General features: G+C 45.3%; 1 protein-coding gene across 1 annotated transcript in view; it reads right to left on the bottom strand.

The window, feature by feature from the left end:
- The window catches only part of CPNE7 (copine 7), a 57,666-nt gene that overhangs the window by 26,199 nt on the left and 10,812 nt on the right, over positions 1–20,655 (bottom strand). Inside the window, exon 3 of the mRNA XM_060788187.2 lies at positions 2,228–2,410. Coding sequence (XP_060644170.2) covers positions 2,228–2,410 — 183 coding nt within the window. The remainder of the gene's footprint in view (positions 1–2,227; positions 2,411–20,655) is intronic.

Genomic DNA, 20,655 nt, shown 5'->3' with positions numbered 1-20,655 from the left:
ACTCTGGAAGTTGGTGCTCATCTCCATTTCTAAGCCGAAGAGCCAATGTTGTCTGTAGACACCTCCTAGTTCATGTGGCCAGCATGACTGCATGGAGCACCGTTACCTTCCTGCTGGAGTGGTACCTACTTATCTACTCACATTTGCATGTTTTCGAACTGGTAGGTTGGCAGAAGCTGTGGCTAACAGTGGGAGCTCACTCCGCCCTCCAGATTCAAACAACTGACTTTTCGATCAGCAAGTTCAGCAGCTGTTTAACCCACAGTGCCACTGGGGACTCCTATTATTATTGGAATAATAATTGAATAAAATTATTATTATTATTATTATTATTATTATTATTATTATTGGAAACACAACAAGATGAGTCCACAGCAGACACTCTGCTGGTTGTTGTATTGGATCACACGTCGGACACTTCCCAAGTGTCTAGGACTGTGTGATGTATCGGCGAATAATGCGTGCAGATCCCAGTAAGGTGGCCTTCTGCAGCTGGCAGATGGTATTATTATTATTATTATTATTATTATTATTATTATTATTATACCCTGCTTTTTCTCCCCACAAGGAGACTCAAAGCAGCTTGAACAGCCAAACTTTCCCTAAAGTTCTGGTCTTTTCTACTAGCATCTATTTTGCTTCCTCTGCCATAATAACAACAACAACATCAACAACAAACAATATTTATCCCGTGCCAATCCTGTTGGCTCAGGGCAGTATACAACAAAATCGAAAACATATTAGCATAAAATATATACACTAAATGACATAGATAAAAACAGAAAAATATAAAAACCTGTACCAAACACAAATACCGAATTGACATATAGTAGCAATAGAATGTAAACACAGATTGACAGTTGTCTGGGTTGGCCTTCTGATGGAAGAGGTGGTGTGAGAATGACGATGATGATGATGGTGGTGGTGGTGGTGCTTCGTGTCCTGCTTTTCTCTCACTATCTCACAAACTTTACAATGTTAAAATTGGGGGATTCTGGAAGTTGCTGTCAAAAATGTAACCAGGACTAGATCACAAAAGGGTCACCATAGATCTCTATTCAACAGAAAGGGGATGCAGTGGCATGCCAGATTTGGCAGACATTCCTTCCTGGGAGACTCGCTTATCCCCATTTTTCCCTGCATTTGAAAGCAGCTCCACGGGAGGCCAGCAATCACTGGGCAATTACTTGCCCACTGGAAGAGAGAGCAAGGAGCATCAGCGCAGATTGGGAGGGAAATTGCTGCGGAGGAGCAAGAAGCCGCAGAAGGCTTGGCGGGGGAACGGCCGCCTTCCTAATGGCTCCCAAATTGCTCCGTGCAGAGCTGCATTGATTTGGCTTCCTCTGTCTCCCCTTCAGCTTCTCCTTCCCTCGAAGAAAAAGAGAGTTTCTAGATTCCTTAGACCTTAGAAAATATGCTTTCAGGACTGCCATTCCCAGAATCTTCAAGGTAACCAAGCTTATAAAGTTTGGACTCATGGCCTTTTTGACAATGCCAGAATTGGCATTTTGGGTAGATCTAGAGAAGGCCTGGGCAAACTCTGGCCCTCCAAGTGTTTTGGATTTCAACTCCCACAATCCCTGACAGCCTCAGGCCCCTTCCTTTTCCCCCTGAGCCACCTAAGCAACTGAGGGGAAAAAGGAAAAAGGCTGTTAAGAATTGTGGGAGTTGAAGTCCAAAACACCTGGAGGGCCAAAGTGTGCCCATGCTTGACCTACGGCTTTGAAACATGTCTTTTGGGCATGAAGTTTCCTGACACCTATAGCCTATAGTCATATAGCTTTGAAAAATATGGCTTTCAAAGACGACAGCTCCTGGGATCTGAAGCATTGAAGCATACTGCTTATGGATTACAACTCCCAGCATCCCCCTGTCCACATATCTGATAGAGTTAGAGCTTGGAAACATGTCTTTGGGTAACCTATAGCCCTCCTGGCCAGTTGACAAACAACTTTGACAAATGTGACTTTTGGGGACTACAACTCCCAGGATCTGCAGTGTTGAAGCATGCTGATTATGGACTACAACTTCCAGCACCCCTCTGTCTGCATAGTTAATAGACCCAGGGCTTAGGAACATGGCTTTGTGGCCCACAGTTCCCTAAACTTGGCAGGAGATGTACAGCTTTGAAAAAAGTGGCTTTTTTGGAGACTTCAACAGCCAAGATGTGGCAGCCGTTGGGGATGCTGGGAGTTGTTGTCCAAAGGGACGTGTTTCCATTCCTTACCTGCCCCACAGTACACTCCATCCCGCCCAGAAAGTCATCGTCATGGGTCCCGATCCCTCCGTGGCCGTGGATGTCGTAGACCTCGAAGCGCAGCTTCTGCACCTCCTCAAAGTAATAGTCCACCATGAAGACCTTGGCGAAGACTGGGTTCAGGTTGCTTTTGATGACCTCCGACCGGTCCACCTGCAAGAAACAGAGGCAGAACATTGGCAACCCTCCGAGTGTTTTTGTACTACAACTCCCAGAATCCTCCTGCATACTGGCTGGGACTTCTGGGGAATGGAGTCCAAAACATGTGGAGGACGAAAGGTTGGTTGAAAAAGTTAATTTTTCAAATAGAGTAGGCATGGACAAACTTCTGCCCTTCAGGTGTTTTGGACTTCAACTCCCACAATTCTTAACAACCTACCGGCTGTTAAGAATTGTGGGAGGTACCATCCAAAACACCTGGAGGGCAGAAGTTTGCCCATGCCTGGGATAGAGATATTACCACTCGGTCACCATATTGTGCTTTGAACATTAAACAAAGATCCTTAATATCCATGGTTTGAATCTATATTATGGAAATAATGCAGTTTGATGCCACTTTAACTGCCCCAGCTCAAGGCTATGGCATCCTGGGAGTTGTAGTTTGTTGAGGGACCAGCATTATTGACAGATTTTGCAAAATTGCAAATTTCACTGTATTGAGCCAGGGAAGTTAAAGTGGCGCCAAACTGCATTAACTCTGCAGTGTAGACCCATCCTTGGATATTTCTTTTAAAGTCTGGGCCAAAATCCAGAACGGATCCACAGCCTTCCTGATGCAGAAACCACTCATTGCCTCTCAAAGTTGTTTTTCCCTTTGAGTAGCTGTGTTTACCATTTATATTAACTCCCTAGAACGTTCATCCATCTGCACTGAATTCAACAAAAATAACAAACACCTCATATTGTGCTTATTATGTAACTTTATGAAGAATTAGTAGCTAATTTGCCTCTTTCCCTGTCCTCCCTGCTTCCTTCCTTCCTTCGTCTGCTTTTGCACTATACATCTTAGTTTGCGAGAACGCCTGGGAGAAGGCACAATGCTTCCTTTGCTTTAGTTTCGAATAAAAATTAATAAAGAAAGAAATCAATAGAAAATAGAAATATTCCAACAAGAAAAAAGTTACAGTGCTTTACTATTTACTATATACTATATTCCGCCCTTGTCACCTCAAAGGGGATTCAAGGCGGAGCACAATATACAAATGGCAAACATTCAATGCCAGGACACAAATAGATTATACACATACATAATCATTAAAATGGGTGCCGCCAGTGGCACAGTGGGTTAAACCGCTGAGCTGCTGAACTTGGTGACTGAAAGGTCGTCGGTTCAAATCTGAGGAGTGGGATGAGCTCCCGTTGTTAGCCCCAGCTTCTGCCAATCTAGCAGTTCAAAAATATGCACATGTGAGTAGATCAATATGTACCGCACCGGCGGAAAGGTAGAGGCACTCCATGCAGTCATGCTGGCCACATGACCTTGGAGGTGTCTATGGACAATGCTGGCTCTTCGGCTTAGATATGAAGATGAGCACCAACCCCCAGAATCAGAAACGACTGGATTTAATGTCAGGGGAAACCTTTACCTTTGCCTTAATGATTAAAATAATTTATCTCGACATTAAAATCCACTGTTTAAAACCGTCTCAATCATCCACATCTAATCTTGTTGGCATGGTAAGGTTTCCTATTGTAGCCTTATTGCACTGTCCCAAAGGCTTGGTCCCACAACCAAGTTTTTACCATGCTTCTGAAGGATAGGAGGGAGGGAGCTGATCTAATCCCACCAGGAAGGAAGTTCCATATCTGAGGGGCAATCACTGAGAAGGCTCTTACTCTCGTTCCCACCAATCGCGTCTGTGACAGTGGCAGGATGGAGAGCAGGGCCTCCCTGGAGAATCTTAATCTCCATGGTGATTCATAGAGGGAGATGAGGAGAGAAATTGACAAGCTGGACTGTGTCCAGAGGAGAACGACTAAAATGATTAAGGGTTTGGAGAACAAGCCCTATGAGGAGCGGCTTAAAGAGCTGTGCATGTTTAGCTTGAAGAAGAGAAGGCTGAGAGGAGACATGATAGCCATGTATAAATACGTGAGAGGAAGTCATAGGGAGAAGGGAGCAAACTTGTTTTCTGCTTCCCTGGAGACTAGGACGCGGAATAATGGCTTCAAACCACAAGAAAGGAGATTCCATCTGAACATTAGGAAGAACTGTGAGAGCTGTTCAGCAGTGGAACTCTCTGCCCCGGGAATGTGTTAGAGACTCCTTCTTTGGAAGCTTTTAAACAGAGGCTGGATGGAGCTGGATGGACATCTGTTGGGGGTGCTTTGAATGCAATTTTCCTGCTTCTTGGCAGGTGGTTGGACTGAATGGCCCATGAGGTCTCTTCCAACTCTATGATTCTATGCATTCGGACAGGTAAACTTGGGCTGGGGCCGTTTAGGGCTTTCTAGGCCAAAGTCAGCACTTTGAATTGTGCTCAGTAGCGAACTGGCAACCAGTGGAGCAGACGCAACATGGGAGTTGTGTGCTCCCTGTATGCCACCCCAGTTATTAATATGGCTGCCTCTCGTTGGAGTATTTGAAGCTTCCAAACAATCAACCCCATGCAGAGTGTGTTGCAGTAGTCTATCCTAGACGTAACAAGAGCATGGACCACCATGGCCAAGTCTGACTTCCCAAGGTACGGGCGCAACTGGCGCACAAGTTTTAATTGTGCGAAAGCTCCCTTGGCCACCACTGTAACCTAGGATTCCTGGATCAGCGATGAGTCCAGGAGGACTCCCAAGCTGCGAACTTGCACCTTCAAGGGGAGTGTAACCCCATCCAGCACAGACTCTAACCCTATATTTATTCACTGGGATTGTGGCGCAGCTGGCTGAGTGTCAGCTGCATTAAGATCACTCTGACCAAAAGGTCATGAGTTCGAAGCCAGCCCGGGTTGGAGTGGGTTTCCAACCAATTGTGTGTAGCCTGTTGTCGACCTTTGCAACCCGAAAGACAGTTGCATCAGTCAAGTAGGAAAATAAGGTACCACCTTAAAGTGTGGGGAGGCTAAATTAACTGATTTATGAGGCCATAAAGAAGACTCCAGCAAAGCATTCCAGCGGGGAAGCATGCGGGGAATGCAGAAGTGCTTCATCAGCGTCGCAGATGGACGATGAAAGCAACAGCTCCTCTGGCGGCCAGAAAAAAGTTAAACAGCCTCTGTGTATGTCTGTATATATTTGTATGTCAAATATTGGCATTGAATGTTTGCCATATATGTGTACATTGTAATCCGCCCTGAGTCCCCTGCGGGGTGAGAAGGGCGGAATATAAATGCTGTAAATAAATAAATAAATATTATTTATTTACTATATTTGTATACCACTCTTCTCAGACCTCAGGGCAACTCAGAGCGGTTAACAATAGCAAATACAATACTTAAACATGATAAAACAGTTAAGAACAATTTAAAAGAATAACATTATAACAATCGATAAACATCATAACATCTCATCTCGTCTCATAGTTAAAATCAAGATCCAGTCTCATCATCCAAATGTTCCATATTCCTATATTCGTTACACTGCCTATTCAAATGCCTGCTCGAACAACCAGGTCTTCAATTTCCTCCAAAATGCTAACAGGGAGGGGGCTGATCTAATTTCTGTGGGAAGGGCGTTCCACAGCCGAGGGGCCACCACTGAGAAGGCCCTGTCTCTCGTCCCCGCCAACCGTACTTGTGATGCAGGCGGAACCGAGAGCAGGGCCTCCCTAGACGATCTTAACGTCCTAGCTGGTTCATAGGAGGAGATGCGTTCGGACAGGTAAGTTGGGCTATACCCTGTTCGGCGTTGTGACTGACCAGGAGGACCTCTGTCTTGTCTGGATTCAACTTCAATTTGCTTGCCCTCATCCAGAACGTTCCAGTTCAAGACTTGGGCAGCCTCCTTAGTATCTGGTGGAAAGGAGTAATAGAGTTGGACGTCATCTGCTTACAGATGGCATTGGACTCCAAAACTCTGGATGATATCACCCAACGGCTTCATGTAAATGTTAAACAACATGGGGACAATATCAAGCCGTGCGGGACACCACAGGACAATGGCTGTGGGGCCGAGCAGGAGTCCCCCAACCACACCTTTTGGGTACAACCCTCCAGGAAGGGCTGGAGACACTGCAGAAGAGTACCCCCAAGACCCATCTCCAGAAGGATATCGTGGTCTACGGTATCGAAGGGACAAGTTGCTTGTTGTGGCGTGCATCTGCACTGCGGAGTTAATGCAGTTCGATGCCACTTTAACTCCAACAGCCTTCTCTGCCAAATTGAAGCTTCCAAGACTCCATAACATTGAGCTGTGGGAGTTAAAGTGGTGCCAAACTGCATTAATTCCGCAGTCTGATCGCTTTGCTTTCCATATTGATTGCGCTCCCTTTGCTTTTCTGCCGAAATCTTGGTGCCATTTGCGTTTCAATGAGCCCAGCTGGAGGGATGTATGCGCTCTCTCTCTCTTTCTCTCTTTCTCACAGACACACATGTCAGCCATCCCCTAAAGCTCCTTTATCTCATGAAACATCACCAAATATCCCCGCTTCCTTCTTAATGAGCAGGGATTTATTAATTAGATGCAATAACTGTCAGGTCCAATCTCCTCGAAAAGGCAGCCACCAGAAGCCAAGGCTTGTAAACTAAAGGTGGAAATATATGGTCTTCTTGTTGGTTTTGGACTACAGCTCCTATCATTCTTAACTGCTGGGGTCGCTAGGAGCTATAGTCCAATGAGACCCACCGCTTGTAAACCAAAAGTGGAAGCATACAAGTGGTCCTCCAACTGGTTTTGGACTACAGCTCCCATCATTGCTCACTACTTGGGCTTTGCTGCTGGGACCTATAGTCCAATAAGATCCACAGCTTGTAAGCCAAAGCTATAAATATCCAAGTGGTCCTCCAATTGGTTTTGGACTACAGCTCCCATCACCCCCCAGCAGTGGCCATTCTACTGTAGCTGATAGGACTGACAATACAGCAAGATCCATTATTTGTAAACCAAAGCTGGAAATATCCAAGTAGCCCTCCGGTTGGTGTTTGGACTACATCACCCATCATTCCAATCAGTGACTTCTACTGTGGCTGATGGGATCGATAGCCTAACAAGATCAATTACTTGTAAACCAAAGCTGGAAACATCCAAGTGGTCATCCAATTGGTTTCTGACTACAGCTCCCATCACTCTTCACAAGTGGCCATTCTACTTTAGGTGATGGGATCAACAGTCTAACAAGATCCATTACTTGTAAATCAAAGCTGGAAATATCCAAGTAGCCCTCCAGCTGGTGTTTGGACAACCTCACCCATCATCCTCATCAGTGGCTATTCTAGTGATGGGACCCACAGTCCAACAAGATCCATTACTTGTAAACCAAAGGTAGAAATATCCAGGCAGCCTTCCAGTTGGTTTTTTGACTACATCTCCCATAATCCCCTAGTGACCGTAATACTGTGGTTGATGGGACCTGCAGTCCAACAAAATCCAAAAGATCTTATACTTCCTCCCGTTATGGCTAAACAGGCCCATCTTTGCAAAGACACTAGACTCAGGACAGGCGTCTTATGGAATTATAAGCTTATAGAATTAGTTAAACTATAGAATTAATAGATGTAATAATTCATTATTAACGACTTAATGCAGTTTGAGACTACTTTACCTGCGATGATTGGTTGCTATGGAATAATGGGATTTTGTACCTCAGACCAGCCCTTTTTGGCAGAGAAAGCTTGTCAAACTACAACTCCCATTATTCCATAGCGTTGAGCCAGGGCAGGCAAAATCACATTAATTCGACAGTGTGGATGCACCCAAAGTGCAATTGAGTTTTGGAGGCTGACTGTGGTTCTGCTCGATCCTTTCGGAGGGGCTCCTTGCTTTTTAGTCACGAAATCTGCTTCGCCAACAGGTCTTTTGTTCGTTCTGATCCTGCTTCGTGAACAACATGGTCAGCAATTAAAGGCAGCTTTTCAGAACCGAGCTTTCAAGATCAAAGCAGAAGAACTGGCTGAGGTTTTTTTTTTTTTGTACGCCAATTACATTTATCCAGAAAGGACCAAGTGGGTGGGCTTCGGTTTTGCTCAAGGCTTGAGAAAGGATTTTGCTCCCTATTATATAGATCCATACTGTACCTTTTTTGGATAGCTTTGGGCTTATTTCGCTCTGTCTGCAAATTCTTTTTTTCTGTTTTCTCCCACCATTCTTTTAATTCTGTGTCATCCCAGTCTGATGAAGAGATCAAGACAAGGCAAAAAGCTCACTGCGTCGGTGACATTTTAGACGTCCTAATAGCGGTATTGTATAATCCTGGTTGTTATTCCTAGAGCAGACGAGCTTAAATCTCTTTTCTTTCATCGCACTGCGCCTGTTTTGCAAAGGCAATTCAACCCTTAAAAGATAAAGATTCTATATCAAAACATAGGGAGCTTAATGTGAAGCCATGGAGTCGTGACATCCGAGAGTTGGAAAAGAGACCTCAAAGGCCATCCAGTCTAACCCTATTCTGTCATGCAGGTGGACACCATCAAAGACCTCCTATTTATTTGTCATGTAAGAAGCGAATTGAGAATACAGTTATAATGTATAGCAAAACAACAAAGTTTTAAAAAATGGTTTGTTGAGGGTGCGACCCCTTAATACAGTTCCTCATGTGACCCCCAACCATAACATTATTTTAGTTGTTACCTCATAATGTAATTTTTTTTTGTCGTGTCAGGAGTGACTTGAGAAACTGCAAGTCGCTTCTGGTGTGAGAGAATTGGCCGCCTGCAAGGACGTTGCCCAGGGGACGCCCGGATGATTTGATGTTTTATCATCCTTGTGGGAGGCTTCTCTCATGTCCCCGCATGAGGAGCTGGAGCTGATAGAGGGAGCTCATCCGCCTCTCCCCAGATTCGAACCTACGACCTGTTGGTCTTCAGTCCTGCCGGCACAGGGGTTTAACCCACCAGGGGCTATAAAAAATGGTATTATACTATATCTCCTTTGACCAGTTGGAGTGTCTCTAGTGTGGCTGTGAGAAGGTCCTCCATTGTGCATGTGGTAGGGCTCAGGTTGCAGGTTGTAAGTGGTCTGTGGTTTCCTCTTCTCCACACTCGCATGTCGTGGACTCCACTTTGTGGACCAATTTCTTAAGGTTAGCTCTGCATCTCATGGTGCCAGAGTGCAGCCTGTTCAGCACCTTCCAGGTCACCCACTCTTCTGTGTGCCCAAGAGGGAGTCTCTCATCTGGTCTCAGTCACTGACTAAGGTTCCGGGTTTTAGCCTGCCACTTTTGGACTCTCGCTTGCTAAAGTGTTCCTGTGAGTATCTCTGCAGATCTTTGAAGCTGTTTCTTGATTTAAGACGTTGGTATGCTGGCTGATATCTGAACAGAAGATATGCCGAAGATGTCACTGCCTTGGTCCTTTCATTGAACATCGAGAAAACCAAAGTGCTCTTCCAGCAGTCACCAGCCAAACCCTCTGCAATGCCAGAAAGACATCTTAATGGTGTAACATTAGAAAATGTTGGCCATTTCCTGCTACCCTGGCAACTACCTCTCCACAAAAGTCAAAACTGACACTGAAATACAGCACCACTTGAGCTCTGCAAGTGCAGCATTTTTCTGAATGAAGCAGAGAGTGTTTGAGGATCAGGACATCTGTAGGGAGACTATGAGGGATGACCTAAGTAAGTAAGTAAGTAAGTAAGAGAGACCAAGGTGCTTGTTTACTCATTGTCTTCCCAACCCTGTTATATGCCTGCAAAACGTGGACTGTCTACAGACATCACACTCAACCCCTGGAACGATTCCATTAGTGTTGTCTCTGAAAAATGCTGCAAGTCTCTTGGGAAGACAGGCAGACAAATTTCAGTATGCTGGAAGAAGCAAAGACCACCAGCACTGAAGTGATGCTCCTATGCCATCGGCTCCACTGGACTGGTCCCGTTGTCTGAATGCCTGATCACCATCTCCCAAAGCAGTTACTATACTCCCAACTCAAGAACAGGAAACAGAATGTTGATAGACAGAAAAAGAGATTAAAAGATGGGCTTAAAGCCAATCTTTAAAACTGTGGCATTGGCACCAAGAACTGGGAAGCCCTGGCCCTTGAGTGCTCTAAGTGGAGGTCAGCTGTGACCAGCAGTGCTGCAGAATTTGAAGAGGCACAAATGAAGGGTGAAAGGGATAAACGTGCAAGAAGGAAGGCGCATCATGCCAACCTTGACCAGACCGCCTTCCACCTGGAAACCAATGTCCTCACTGCAGGAGAACATGTGAATCAAGAACAAGGCTCCACAGTCACCTATGGACTGACTGCCAAGACACTACACTTGGAGGACCATCATCCTCAGGTTATGAGGGATCACCTAACAGCCTTTAATTATTGGAGTTCATATTTCATAATGTGGAGTATCTGATTTGATAATCTGGATTACACGGCAGTGTAGAATGTGCTTAAGACTCCTAGATCCTTTTCACATGAATTTCCCTCAATTCAATCCAAATACTCCTTTTGGTGCGGCCTACAATCACATTGACCTTTTGTTGCTGCATCACAGCATCACACTGCTGGCTCATGTTCAACTTGCAGCCTGCTTTTGCGAAGTATTGGTTACATAAGCTGAGCAAACAAGTGGTTATATCTATTTCCAAGTAACCATCACCTTTTGTGGCCAGTTGTCATTATCTGGTGAAAACACCTTTTTCATCAAAAGGATGGAATCTTTGTTTATCTCCTGATGAAAAACAACATCAAGAAGGTGTATCTTCTTCCTGCTCTTAGGGTTATCTACTGATCTAAACTTGCATCAACGCAGAAGAGGGCCTAGACCCCTTTTGCATGGACTGTTTCCAAGCCAGATATTTACTATCCTATACCTGTGTAACGTCGTCTGTGCGCATTCAGAAGAAGATCTACAAGCCACTCTAAACACCTTCACAGAAGCATACGAGAAGCTCGGCCTGTCATTGAACATCGAGAAAACCAAAGTGCTGTTCCAGCAGTCACCAGCCAACCCCTCTCCAATGCCACCGATACAGCTTAATGGTGTAACATTAGAAAATGTTGATCATCTCCGCTCCCTTGGCAGCCACCTCTCCACCAAAGTCAACATCAACACCGAAATACAACACCGCCTGAGCTCTGTGAGTGAAGCATTTTTCCGAATGAAGCAGAGAGTGTTTGAGGACTGGGACATCCGTAGGGATACCAAGGTGCTTGTCTATAAAGCTATTGTCCTCCCAACCCTGCTATATGCCTGCGAAACGTGGACTGTCTACAGACGTCACTTGCAACTCCTGGAACGATTCCATCAGCGCTGCTTCCAGAAAATCTTGCAAATCTCATGGGAAGACAGGCAGACAAACGTCAACGTGCTAGAAGAAGCAAAGACAACCAGCACTGAAGCGATGGTCCTCCGCCATCAACTCCGCTGGACCGGCCATGTTGTCCAGATGCTAGACCACTGTCTCCCAAAGCAGTTGCTCTACTCCGAACTCAAGAACAGAAAACGGAATGTTGGTGGGCAGGAAAAGAGATTTAAAGATGGGCTCAAAGCCAACCTTAAAAACTCTGGCATAGACACTGGGAACTGGGAAGCCCTGGCCCTTGAGCGCTCCAGCTGGAGGTCAGCTGTGACCAGCAGTGCTGCAGAATTTGAAGAGGCATGAATGGAGGGTGAAAGAGAGAAACGTGCCAAGAGGAAGGCGCGTCAACCCCAACCGAGACCGCCTCCCACCTGGAAACCAATGCCCTCACTGTGGGAGAAGATGAAGGTCAAGAATAGGGCTCCACAGCCACCTATGAACCCACCCCCAGGACACCGAACTTGGAGGACCATCATCCTCGGACTACGAGGGATTGCCTAAGTACCTGTGCATTGGATTCTGTAATTGCTTTGCCCAGAAATGGACACGGGGTTATTCCAGGTGAGGCCTGACAAAGCCTGGTCTAGACGCTAGACGGAGGAGGAGGGGAGAGCAGCCAAGAAGGACAAGAACACATAAGTGAATGGTTCCAATGGGACCCGCGTTATTGCCAATGGACGGCGGAGATAGAAGAAAGGCCTGGGGACCAAAGCTTCCTCTCCCAACCTTGGGGACTGGAGGGCTTTGAGCCTCCGAGTGTGTGTTTCAGGGTGATAGCATTCTTCCCTCTAATGCCGTCTCCCTTTGCAATTTGCATGATGAATGAGGATTGTGAGAGCTTTCTGGATCACTTGGCGGCGGCACGCGCAAACACAACTCTTCCTCCCATTTCATGCAAGATCAAGATTCATCCGGCTTAGAAAATGTCCTCTTTTAACATTCCAAATTCCAACTTGGCTTGCGAAGCATCTACACTGCAGATTTAATGCCGTGTGGCATCACTTTAGCTGCCTGTGGGATCCCTAGTGCTGCAGTTTGCAAAGCCACCAACACTTTTATCGACAAGAGCAAAGGCCTTGTAGGATTATAACTCCCGGGATTCCACAGCACTGAGCCAGGGCAATTAAAGTGGTGAAAGCAAAGGTTCAAAGGCTTGTGTTGGTTCAATGGCCCCTTGTTTGGCTGCCTCCCAAACCAGGGGCTTCCCTCCTTGTTGTCATCTACAGCTTGGTACCAAAGGAGGGACGTCTTCCTTGCCAACATCTAAGGAGCAACTGAAGCTACAGGCAATTAACCCTGAAGCAGTTACCAAAGAGTCGAGTACGAAAATGAGGAGGAAATCAGCTGGAGGGGAAAATAAGGAAAGAAGGAGAACAACAGAGACAGGCCTGGCAATCACTCTCGCTCTTCTTCACTCCCTTTGCAAAGATAAAAGGATGCTGAGAAGGGCTTGCAGGTATCTGAGAGGAAAGGAAGAAAGAAGGAAAGAAGGAAGGAAGGAAGGAAGGAAGGAAGGAAGGAAGGAAGGAAGGAAGGAAAGAAGGAGGGAAGGAAGAAATGGAGAGATGGAAACAAGAAGATAGGAAGAGAAGGAAAGAAGGAGAGAAGGAGGAGACAGAGGGAGGGAAGCAAGAAGATAGGAAGAGAAGGAAGGATGGATGGATAAAAAGAGAGAGGGGGGAAGGAGGGAGGAAAGGGGGAAGGAAGGAAAGGAAGGGAAGAAAGGAGCGAGACAGAGGGAGGGAGGGAAGGAAGGGAAAGAAGGACAAAAGGGTGGAAGGGAAGGATGGAAGGAAAGAAGAAGGAGAGAAGGAATTGAGAGTTGGAAACAAGAAGATAGGAAGAGAAGGAAGGAAGGAAGGAAGGAAGGAAGGAAGGAAGGAAGGAAGGAGAGAAGGAAGAAATGGAGAGATGGAAACCAGAAGAGAGGAAGAGAAGGAAGGAAAGATGGAAGAAAGGGAGAGATGGAAACAAGAAAATAGAAAGAGAAGGAAGGAAGGAAAGAAAGAAAGAAGAGAAGAGAATAAGGACAGAAGGAAGAAACAGAAAGAGGGAAACAAGAAAATAGAAAGAGAAGGAAGGAAAGAAAGAAAGAAAGAAAGAAAGAAGGAAGAGAATAAGGAGAGAAGGAAGAAACAGAAAGAGGGAAGCAAGAAGATAGGAAGAGAAGGAAGGAAGGAAAGAGGGAGAGAAGAAGGAAAGAAGGAAGAAATGGAGGGAGGGAATAAGAAGATAGGGGAAGGAAGGATGGGTGGAAGGAAGAAAAGAAAGAGAAAAGAAGGAAGAAATGGGGGGATTGAAGCAAGAAGATAGGAAGAGAAAGAAAGAAGGAAAGGGAATAAGAAGAGAGGGAATTATGGAAAGGAAGGAAAGCAAGGAGAAGAGAAAAAAAGAGGGAGAATGGAAAGGAAGGAGGAAAGGAGAGGAAGGGAAGGGAAGGGAAGGAATTATGGGAGGGAAAGAAGGAAGGAAGGAACTCAGAATAGAGATAACGAAAGAAGAAAGGAGAGAAAGAAAGATGGAGGGAGGAAAGAGGAAGGGAGGAAGGTTGAAAGAAAAGAGAGGAGGAATTATGGGAAAGAAAGAGAGAAGGAAGAAAGGAGGGAGGAATGATCTTGTTATTGACTCATGTGGAGGGGACTTTGAGTCAAAAAAGGTAACTTTTCCATTGGCACACGATTGTGCACATGCTCTCTAATTTGCCAGAGATATATGGTTTTAAAAAAAAACCACAACCCCAAAGGCAAATGTATGCAGTTTTGAATTGCTAGGCTAATTGATTAATTAACTCCAACGTATGATTAATTGGCTGAGATTTCTTTAATGGGGCGACAGTTACTCAGCAATTTGACTTTGGGCAAAAGGAGGAAACAGAAATTAGCCACCCGACTCAGTCAAATCCATATAAGAGCCTGTCCCCAAAGGCATGGCAATGGTGAAAACACTGGTTTAGGGTACAAGAGTAGTGAAAACACAGCACTGAATGTCAAAGTAGCTATCCTTGATGCTGAAATGTTCATGATTAAAATGGATCTCATTGAACATCCTTAAGGCACAGTTAAGGTTATGGCCTCGTGTTGCATATTTCAAGTTCGGACTAAAACCAGGAGCGGATTCATCATCGCAAGTGATGCCTTTAAGTCTCTCCTATCCTTTCTCCTATAATTTCCCACCTACTGGATTTTGAAATATCTCTTCTGATGAAAGAAAGAGGACCATTTCAAAAGTATGAACGAATCCTTTGTTGCCAGAGTCTAATATGACCACAACATGAGCTTGGAGAATGATGCTTCATTCAGTTGCTGTGAGTTTTCCGGGCTGTATGGCCATGTTCCAGAAGCATTCCCTCCTGATGTTTCGCCTCCATCTATGGCAGGCATCCTCAGAGGTTGCGAGATCTGGATTGTTGTGAGTTTTCTGGGCTGTGTGGCCATGTTCCAGAAGCATTTTCTCCTCCTCATATGTTTTAATGGTTTTTATATATGTTTTTATATTGTCATGTTGATTGTTTCAATTGCACTTTCAGGAATGTCTGGCATCAAATTGTGCCAATCGGTAACCCGCCTTGAGTCCGCTGTCTGGCTGAGAAAGGTGGGCTATAAATATTGTAAATAAATAAATAAATACAGCCCAGAAAACTCACAACAACCCAGTGATTCCAGCCATGAAAGCCTTCAATAATACGCTGTGAGGTCTGTTGGAAACTAGGCAAGTGGGATTTATAGATCTGTGAATGTCTGGGGTGGAAGAAATAATTCTTGTCTCCTTGAGGCAGGTGTGAATGTTGCAATTGGCCAGCATGATTAGCATTAATGGCCTTGCAGCTTCAAGGGTTGACTGCTTACTGCCTGGGGGAATCCTTTGTTGGGAGGTGATCAGGAATATGAAAGGCACTGCAGACTGATTCAACCTGAGAAGTCAGCCATAGCAGTGCACCCGATTAACCAACCTGGACAGAACATATTATTTGAGAAGCTGAACCACTCATATCAGTTACACAGAGAAGCCATTAAAATCCACAAGCAGGAGAACAATCTCAACAGAAAGGAGGAAACAATGTAAATGAACAAAATCTGGCTCCCAGTATGAAAAACCTCTAAAATCAGGACAATAAATAAAGAGCAACACTTTAAAACAGGGGATTTTCAGACAAGAAACAATCAGGGTCAGCTAACACCTCCCAAGAAAGGATCCCCCCAGGCAGCAAGTAGTCAGGCTTTGAAGCCTGCTACAAAACAGGAGCTTTTTTGTTGAGTTCCAGGGCCAGAGAAGCAGATGGCGGAAACAGAAGAACGCCCTACCTCAGGGGAGCGTGCTCGCTCCATCAATGTTCAACATTTACACAAATGACCAGCCACTGCCAGAAGGGACAGTGAGCTTCATCTATGCTGATGATCGTGCCATTACCGCTCAAGCAGGGAGCTTTGAGATGGTTGAACAGAAGCTCTCTGAAGCTCTAGGTGCCTATTACAAGGAAAACCATCTGATCCCTAATCCATCTAAACCACAGACATGTGCCTTTCACCTTAAGAACAGACAAGCATCGCGAGCTCTGAGGGTTACCTGGGAAGGAATCCCACTGGAGCATTGCAGCGCACCCAAATACCTGGGAGTCACTCTGGACCGTGCTCTGACCTACAAGAAGCACTGCCTGAACAGCAAGCAAAAAGTAGGCACTAGAAACAATATCATACGAAAGCTGACTGGCACAACCTGGGGATCACAACCAGACACAGTGAAGACATCTGCCTTTGCACTATGCTACTCTGCTGCTGAGTACGCATGCCCAGTGTGGAGCACATCTCCCCACACTAAAACAGTGGATGAGGCTCTTAATGAGACATGCCGCATTATCACAGGGTGTCTGCGCCCTACACTACTGGAGAAATTACACTGCCTAGCCGGTATTGCACCACCTGACATCCGCCGGGAAGTAGCAGCCAATAGTGAAAGGACCAAGGCAGAGACATCTCCAGCTCATCCCTTGTTTGGGTATCAGCCAGTACGTCAACGACTTAAATCAAGAAATAGTTTTCTTAGATCTACAGAGACACTCGCTGGAACACCTCAGCAAGCCAGAGTCCAGAAGTGGCAGGCTCAAACCCAGCACCTCAATCCGTGGGTGATACCAGATGAGAGACTCCCTCCTGGGCACACAGAAGACTGGGCGACATGGAAGGCACTGAACAGACTCCGCTCTGGCACCACAAGATGCAGAGCCAATCTTATAAAATGGGGCTACAAAGTGGAATCCACGACATGCGAGTGCGGAGAAGAGCAAACCACAGACCACCTGCTGCAATGCAACCTGAGCCCTGCCACATGCACAATGGAGGACCTCCTTGCGGCAACACCAGAGGCACTCCAAGTGGCCAGATACTGGTCAAAGGACATTTAATCAGCTACCAAGTTTGCAAAATTTGTGGGTTTTTTATCTGTTTGTTTGTTTTGTTCTGTTAGAAATGTAATACAATGGTATGGTTGCTGATGACACGATAAATAAAATAGGCTTTGAAGTTGCAAAGACATTCAATGCTAATCAAGATGGCTAATTGCAGCATTCACACCTACCTCAAACAGACAAGAGTTCTTTCTCCCACCCTGGACATTATTCCACAGATATATAAACCTCACTTGCCTAGTTTCCAACAGAACTCACAACCTCTGAGAATGGGCAAGCGTCAGGAGATAATGCTTCTGGAACATGGCCACATAGCCCAGAAAACTCACAGCAATCCAGTGATTCCGGCCATGAAAACCTCTGACAATACATTGATGCTTCATCCGCTCGCTCGTCTGTTTTATTGACTTCTGCACGCCTCTCCCTCCTTGCAAACACAATGCTAACGCTAAAAATCCCCATTTTCAAAGGTCCTTTCTTTCGTTCAGACTAATTACATTCGCTCCCCACAAGAAAATGCTTTGGGCTTTGGAGGATTTCCTAAAGAGAAGAGCATCCCTGGAGTCAGCAAAGCAGCGATATGACCCAAAGCCAAGGAAGTGACATAGGAAATCTCGCCCGCCTTTCTTCCCCATCCCTGGCAGTTAAAAATACAACTGACAACCGAGTAAACAACTAACAGGTTGCTGGCTTTTCCTGACACTCGCAATCTGTTCCCTGAGGCAACCGCTTCGCCCACTCTGCCTAATGGTTAGAGCCTTTGTCAGTTGGATGATGAGTCTCATGTCAGTGGGGCCACTCAATCCGCTCCTGCTTTTAACTCCGACTTTAAAGCAGGAAGCTTATCTTCAGACACCCAGATGTGGATTTGAATGCCGTGGGAGAATCAGAATGATAGAAAGAGCTGGAAGAGACCCCAAGGACCATGCAGTCCAACCCCCTTCTGGCACAATCCAAGCCCTCCTGACAGATGGCCAATCAGCCTCTGCTTCTAAACCTCCAGAGAAAGAGACTCCACTACACAAACTCCACAGACAAACAGCTCTAACTTCCACGATGCTCTTTGAATCTCTTTTCCTGCAGTTTGAATCCATGGCTCCCTTGCGTCATACTCTCCAGAGCAGTAGAAAACAAGCCCTCCTCCCCTCTTCTCCTCAATGTGACATCCTTCCAAATATATAAACATAGCCCAGCCTTCACTTCCCCAAGCTAAACCATCCCCAGTTCCCTAAGATGCTTCTCACAGGGATTCATAGTTTCCAGAGCTTTTCTCTGGACTAGAGTTTCTTAATTTAGAGCTGGGGACCCCGGGGGGGGGGGGGTGCGAGGAGGTGTCAGAGGGGTCGCCAAAGACCATCAGAAAACACAGTTTTCTAAGTTCCACCTCAAAGTTTAAGATATTCTGTGAAGGCCTTGCTCTCGGCTTGGTGGGGACAAGGGACAGGGCCTTCTCGATGGTGGCCCCCCACCTGTGGAACTTACTCCCCAGAAAATCAGGTCAACAGCATCCCTCCTCACCTTCAGGAGGAAATTGAAAATGGCAGATAATTTACAGTGGTAATAATGATAATGTTATGGAAAATGGACTATGGACAGGCTTTCGATTGTCTTGTGCTCACTGAATACATTTCTACATAAGGCTAGACAGCCAGTATTATTGCACTTTTTATTAATGTTCTTTTTATTTTAAAACTAATTTACTATGTTTTATATGTATTATTTATATGTAATGGCATTGAATTGTGCCGGATGTAAGCTGCCCTGAGTACCCCCCCCCCCCCCCGAAAGTTGAGAAGGGCGGGGTACAAATGTTTGAAATAAATACATAAGTACATAAATACATAAATAAATAAATTTTGTTGGTCATGGGGGTTCTGTGTGGGAAGTTTGCCCAATTCTATTGTTGGTGGGGTTCAGAATGCTCTTTCATTATAGGTGAACTACACATCCCAGCAACTACAACTTCCAAATGTCAAGGTCTATTTTCCCAAATTCAACCAGTGCTCAAATTTGGGGAGAGCAGGTGTGCTCAGCGCATGGCAGTGTAGTGTGCATGTGCGGGCAAGCGTGTAAGGCTGGAGGGAGGCTCACACCAGAAAATCCTTTAAGGCATGGAGATTCTGTGTGGGAAGTTTGGCCCAATTCCATCATTGGTGGTGTTCAGTATGCTCTTTGATTGTAGGTGAACTACAAATCCCAGCAACTACAACTCCCAAATGTCAAGGTCTATTTTCCCAAATTCCACCAGTGCTCAAATTTGGGGAGAGCAGGTGTGCTTGGCGCATGGCAGTATAGTGTGCATGTGCGGGCAAGCGTGTAAGGCTGGAGGGAGGCTCACACCAGAAAATCCTTTAAGGCATGGAGGTTCTGTGTGAGAAGTTTGGCCCAATTCCATCATTGGTGGTGTTCAGTATGCTCTCTGATTGTAGGTGAACTACAAATCTCAGCAACTACAACTCCCAAATGTCAAGGACTATTTTCCCCAAACTCCACCAGTGCTCACATTTGGGTATATTGAGTATCCATGCCAAGTTTGGTCCAGATCTATCCATATTTGAATCCACAGTGGTCTCTGGAGGTAGGTGAACTACAACTCCCAAACTCAAGGTCAATGCCCACCAAACCCTTCCAGTATTTTCTGTTGGTCATGAGAGTTCTGTGTGCCAAGTTTGGTACAATTCCATCATTGGTAGAGTTCAGAATGCTCTTTGATTGTAGGTGAACTCTAAATCCCAGCAACTACAACTCCAAATGACAAAATCAATCCCCTTCCCAACCCCACCAGTATTCAAATTTGGGCGTATCAAGTATTTGTGCCAAATTTAGTCCAGTGAATGGAAAGACATCCTGCAGATCAGATATTTACATGATGATTCATAACAGTAGCAAAATTACAGTTATGAAGTAGCAACGAAAATAATGTAATGGTTGTGGGTCACCACAACATTAGGAAGTGTATTAAGGGGTCGCGGCATTAGAAAGGGTGAGAATCACTCCTCTAAATCACCATTTAGTTTAGTATTTGGTTAGATCGGACAAGGGAGAATGGTTATTATCAATAAAGCATTGTTTTGATGGTAATCAGAACTGGAAAAATATAGCCCAAAACAATGAAGTATTTCTACAATTTCTAAGCCTCAGGAAATGGAAACTACAAGCAAAAGATCTAGAAATGAAGACATTAATACTAAGACAGAAATAGCACAGGCAAAAGAAGAGAAACTAGAAATTCCATGTACAAGTAGCCCTAGTGTAAAAGCAGAGAATTAAAATAATAACAACAACGAAAATGAAAAGTTGGAGGAAGTAAGGGAAATAATTGAAATCCCTAGTAGAGCAGAAAGGGTTAATAAAGGTGTACCACCAAAAAGATTTATGGTTCCAAAGCCTGTTGGAGACAGTGGGCCAAAGCTAGTGTTGTCCTGAGGAGAGTGAGTAGGCCGAAGCTTGTTTAAGTAAACGAACCAAAGCTAGTGCCGTCCTGAAGAGAGTGAGTAGGCCAAAGCCTATTGGAGTCAATAGGCCAAAGCTAGTGTCATCCTGAGGAGAGTGAGTAGGCCGAAGCTTGTTGGAGTTAATGGGCCAAAGCTAGTGTTGTCCTGAGGAGAGTGA

Source organism: Anolis sagrei, chromosome 8 (genome assembly GCF_037176765.1).
Source record: "Anolis sagrei isolate rAnoSag1 chromosome 8, rAnoSag1.mat, whole genome shotgun sequence".
In the NCBI taxonomy this organism is placed as follows: domain Eukaryota; kingdom Metazoa; phylum Chordata; class Lepidosauria; order Squamata; family Dactyloidae; genus Anolis; species Anolis sagrei.
Note: the sequence above shows the minus strand (reverse complement) of the source record. Positions and strands in the feature narration are given on the sequence as shown.